At 33.2% G+C, this 4,553-nt stretch overlaps 1 protein-coding gene across 1 annotated transcript in view; it reads right to left on the bottom strand.

Annotated features, from left to right (window-relative positions):
• Window positions 1-1,422: 1,422 nt before the first annotated feature.
• Window positions 1,423-4,553, bottom strand: part of LOC105454567 (odorant receptor coreceptor-like) — a 5,769-nt gene continuing 2,638 nt past the window's right edge. Inside the window, exons 3-7 of the mRNA XM_011697242.1 lie at window positions 3,988-4,104; window positions 3,825-3,915; window positions 3,074-3,219; window positions 2,786-2,918; window positions 1,423-2,678 (exon numbers count right to left, since the gene is read on the bottom strand). Of these exons, the coding sequence (XP_011695544.1) occupies window positions 2,625-2,678; window positions 2,786-2,918; window positions 3,074-3,219; window positions 3,825-3,915; window positions 3,988-4,104 (541 nt within the window). The 3' untranslated portion in view covers window positions 1,423-2,624. The remainder of the gene's footprint in view (window positions 2,679-2,785; window positions 2,919-3,073; window positions 3,220-3,824; window positions 3,916-3,987; window positions 4,105-4,553) is intronic.

Raw genomic sequence — 4,553 nt, 5'->3', positions numbered from 1 at the left:
TCTTTTCCCACCTGCAGTTTATTTTACGCGCGGATAGCGCGCGGCGCGATGCGGAGCCTTTTTCCTATCGGTCGCTTTTAATCCCGCGTCTGATCATTCTTTCATCGTCATCACAAATCCATTTATCGCTCGTAACTCCCTGTAAAAAATGGCGAACACGCGCGACGCAGAGAGAGAGAGAGAGAGAGAGAGAGAGAGAGAGAGAGAATAGATAGTTTTGCCTGTTTACATCGGCGGATCTCGATCATGATTGAGCTTTGGTACGCTTAATGGAAACGTATTCGCGTCGTTTGTCGATTCACTGTTTGTCCAAACGATATCTAGCCGTACGATTTTTATTCCTCGGCAAAGTGCTCTAACAATAAGAGTGTTCTTCAATTTTTCGGATTTTTTCCTTTGTTCATAACAAGTAGTTACAAAATTTGCAATCGAGAAGAAAATATGTATAAATGGATTGTTTACAGATAATATAAATATATATATATTTGAGCAGAATAGACTGTCATGAATCTTGATCGTTTTTTTTATTAGTATGTATTTTTGATATAACACAATATTTATAGAAACTATAAGTTGTACATAATTACTGTAAGTACAAAGGAAAATAGATTTATTTTATATAGATTGTATATTAGGGTGGAGCGATTTCTTATCCCCTGTTGTGCATTTTCGGAAAAGGCATAAAAAATGAATTTTGGTTACAAGCGGAAATTTTTTAATAAATATCTACCCCTTCTAAAAAATAAAAAAATATCGATTATTATTTTATTTCAATTAATCGTCGGTTTATTATGGTACATAACAATTGTTTCATAAAAATAATTTATTGCTGGAAATCTTTTTTGTTTCACTTCTTGACCTTTTAAGTCAAGATTCGATCATAGTAAATGCCATTCCTTTGCATTTGTTTAGGGGACACACGATGTGCTATCTCGGTGACTATTTTAATGTGACGCTCCATTGCTTGTATAGGGTATTTCCAAATCTTTAATTGCAGCATCTGCGAGCATATATCCTCGGATTTCATGGTCTGACATTGATCGCGAAAAAGCAGGATCGATCAAATTTACGTTTTTATGGTCACCGTATAAACTTCGATTGCAACGACTGTATAGACATAATCGACTGAGAAAACGTAAATTTGACCGAACCTACTTTTTCGGGAAGAGCTCCCTCGGGAAGAGCTCCGGAGTTCGTGAATTTCGGGTAATGTTTCGTGCACGCGACTTTGTCGCGACGACTTCGAATTTCGCGAGTGACCATCGAGCACGTTTGGCGCCCAACTTTCGCGTTGCGATTCCCCGTCAATCGCTGGAGGGATATAATTACGAGGGCTTACACCTTCTCTCCTTAAAATAAATTCCCATCTCGTTTTTTATCCGCGCGAGCGCGAACTTGCCAAGCACGTGACAATATATATACTAGTATATATAAATAGACAGTCACATTATTTCCTCCGAATTAAAAATTCTATAACTTCTCATTTAAACTCTAAAGTGAAAGATCTGATTTATTATAAAATAAACGGTACGAAATATCACCGTAAGATCGGAACACACTCATATTATAGAAAAGAGAAAAGAGATTAAGCGACTCGCTTGGCGCCAAAAGGAATTCAACGAATGTCTATTGCTCGCAGAAAAACACTCACACGAAATGACTTCCTGATGGAAGTCGACGTAAACGTAGTTGTTCGTTGTCCTTTCTCACTCGACCTTACTATTTGCACGATACGTTTGTTTGTTAAACAGAACATTGATTCCTCAGTCGTATCTATGTATAAACATCAGCTATGCAATTATCGCAAAAATAGATGAAAAAGATAACGAAAATTTACAAATTGTATTACATTCTAAATTGCAACTGTTCTCCACATTTGTAATATCTAAAGTTAAAAATATTTTGGTTGTTAGATCTATTAAAAAACACACACTTAAACAGATATATTTATTTATTTCTTGAAATATTACACAATATAGACTTCAAAATAATATAATCTTAAAAATAGATAGACATTTGTTATTCAAAATTAAATAATTATGTGAATTTGTAAGTTATTTGACCATAAAGTGCAACATATAGAAAATACAATCAACGCTATCAAGGGCATTATTATGTAACTCATTTAGCTTCATTATACAACGATGTACATAATCGTTTAACACACTGCTGGTAGGCTCATTCATCGTTTCAACTTTTAGGCTCAGATTCGATAGAACTCTAGCTTTCGCGTTGACAGTGAATTTTATTTTATCCTTAAATTTAATCTAAAAATGTGAACACAATCAATAAAAACAGATTTCAGCAATCTGAGTTAGTTTGATAAATTGAATATAGCCAATTTATCAAACTTTTTGTTTACTTAAAAATTACTCGAATGATGAAAATATCTTGTTTCATAATCAGTTTAACATCTAGAATCTATTGATATTTCTCACAAATGTTACCAAATAACATAGATTACAATTAAAAAAAGGCAAAGAAGCATTATGTCCTCAACTATCTACGTATCTCCAACAAGGATGTAAATATAATAGAAATGAAAAAATTGGGTTGTCGCTTCTTTTTCACTCACCTACTTTACTGCAAATTATATTATACTGTCGGATGATAAGACTCTCGCATTACTGCTGCATAGAATACACAACGGTAAAGTACGATATCGATGCCTTTGTTAGCTGGAATGAAAAATATGGTATCTTGTGTTGCGTTGCCTCTGTCGCGCATCGTGCATACCACGTATACGTATCCGTAACACGTTACACACGCGACATATGATTTTTACCGTGGCGAAAAGCTCCAGAGACATTACGAACATCCCGCCGAGGTTCAGGCTGACAGCTTTGCTGCCCCTTTGCAAGAGAAACAGTATCAACCTCTGCACATGCAAAGGCGCTACGTACCACCGAATGTTGTACCTACAAAGTACGAATGGCTAGACAACAAACTGATCGGAAATGATGTGGCAACATTCAGCATACGAGTATGCGCTTTAAGATTTATTTTCATTAAACGAGAGAATCATAAGAGATTTATCGAGATACACATTTGCGGGGACAACAGTCTTTCTTACGCGGTGGAATACACGTTGTCATTATGATCGATAACTTCTTGTCCAGCGTAATTGGCTAAGAACATGTATATAAAAATGATAGATACAATCGTGAGGTGTACTAAACATTGCTCGATGTCGTTTCCAAGTGACGCAGTCACAGAAATCTAACAATAAAATGTCCTAGTCAATGTTTCATGTATATATACATCTTATTATTATTAATCAAAATAGACAAAGTTACAAAAAGATCTTTCAATTCAGATATTAATTAAATTGAATGAAATTTTTGACTGTTGCACGAGCATTTTTTATAATCGCTATAATAATTTGCTGGTGCCACACCATTATTTTTCATATAATTTTGATTAAATTTTTTACATTAAAATATGTTTTTCAATCAATGTCTTCGATAAAATTGACAGACTTCTCTGGAATTCATAATATATCATACGCAAAGTGTTCTCGGTTCATATACAGCCCAGCCAGAAATAGGAATCGACGTCAATTGACGCTAATGCCATCGACGTCACTCGATGTCGATTCGATTAATTATTTCTAGCGAGGAGATGATAGTAAGTAGGAAATATGTGTTAAATTAATACTAAAATTAATATGATGACATCCTGAACCTAGGCTTGTGTATTCAATTTGGATATATATGGCAATTGAAGAATATTAAGATTGTACAAATTTTTAATAAAAATTTTCTTATAAAATTTTATACCGTAAAATGTCACGATATGACAGACATGACAAGAGAAGAACTCACCCCGTAAAGATTGAGACTCAAACAAACCACACCAACCATTATTAAACAGAAATGCGACCCCTGAAAGCTGGACAATATAAATTCGGAGAACCTTCGAACAAAATCATTCAATGATTCATGTATTTTGCATATTTTATTAAAATATTATCAAATAAATACCAACTTGATAGCTTTACGATGAATATCTACGGCATAAATTATTTCTTTATAAATTATTAACTCATCTTTCAGGCTGACATTTTCCTGCATATTTATCCTCATAGCTTTCTCGATTCGATAACTGTAAATAATTGCTTCATAGAAAATTGTAATTATAAAGTTTACCTTGCACGAAGGAAAAAGATTTGCTAACAAAACATATTTAATGTTTATCACAGTCGAATCATTTGTCATATTTATATGTATAGAAAAGAAAAGAAAAATATATATAGAAAAGAAAAAAATTTGATAATAAAAATATTAAATTGTCCAAACTGTTGCATGTATTTTTGTGATCTTCAAATTATTTTACTAATAAACTGAATAAGTAGATTTTTACTTTGTCAAATACAGATATATTTGCAATAGTAACACGTATTTACCGCAGATAATGCACTATTTTGTTTAAGGGGTTACACCACCTTGATCGCCTAAAAATCAATCGGTAACTTTGGGAATTTTTTTTAGGAAAATAATAAAAGTAACAAAAAATTCGTTTTAAGGCTTTAATAATACAAGTTTTTAGAAGTA

This window comes from Wasmannia auropunctata, unplaced genomic scaffold, assembly GCF_000956235.1.
Source record: "Wasmannia auropunctata unplaced genomic scaffold, wasmannia.A_1.0 LD335982.1, whole genome shotgun sequence".
Taxonomy (NCBI): domain Eukaryota; kingdom Metazoa; phylum Arthropoda; class Insecta; order Hymenoptera; family Formicidae; genus Wasmannia; species Wasmannia auropunctata.
This window is presented reverse-complemented; position numbering and strand designations above follow the sequence as displayed.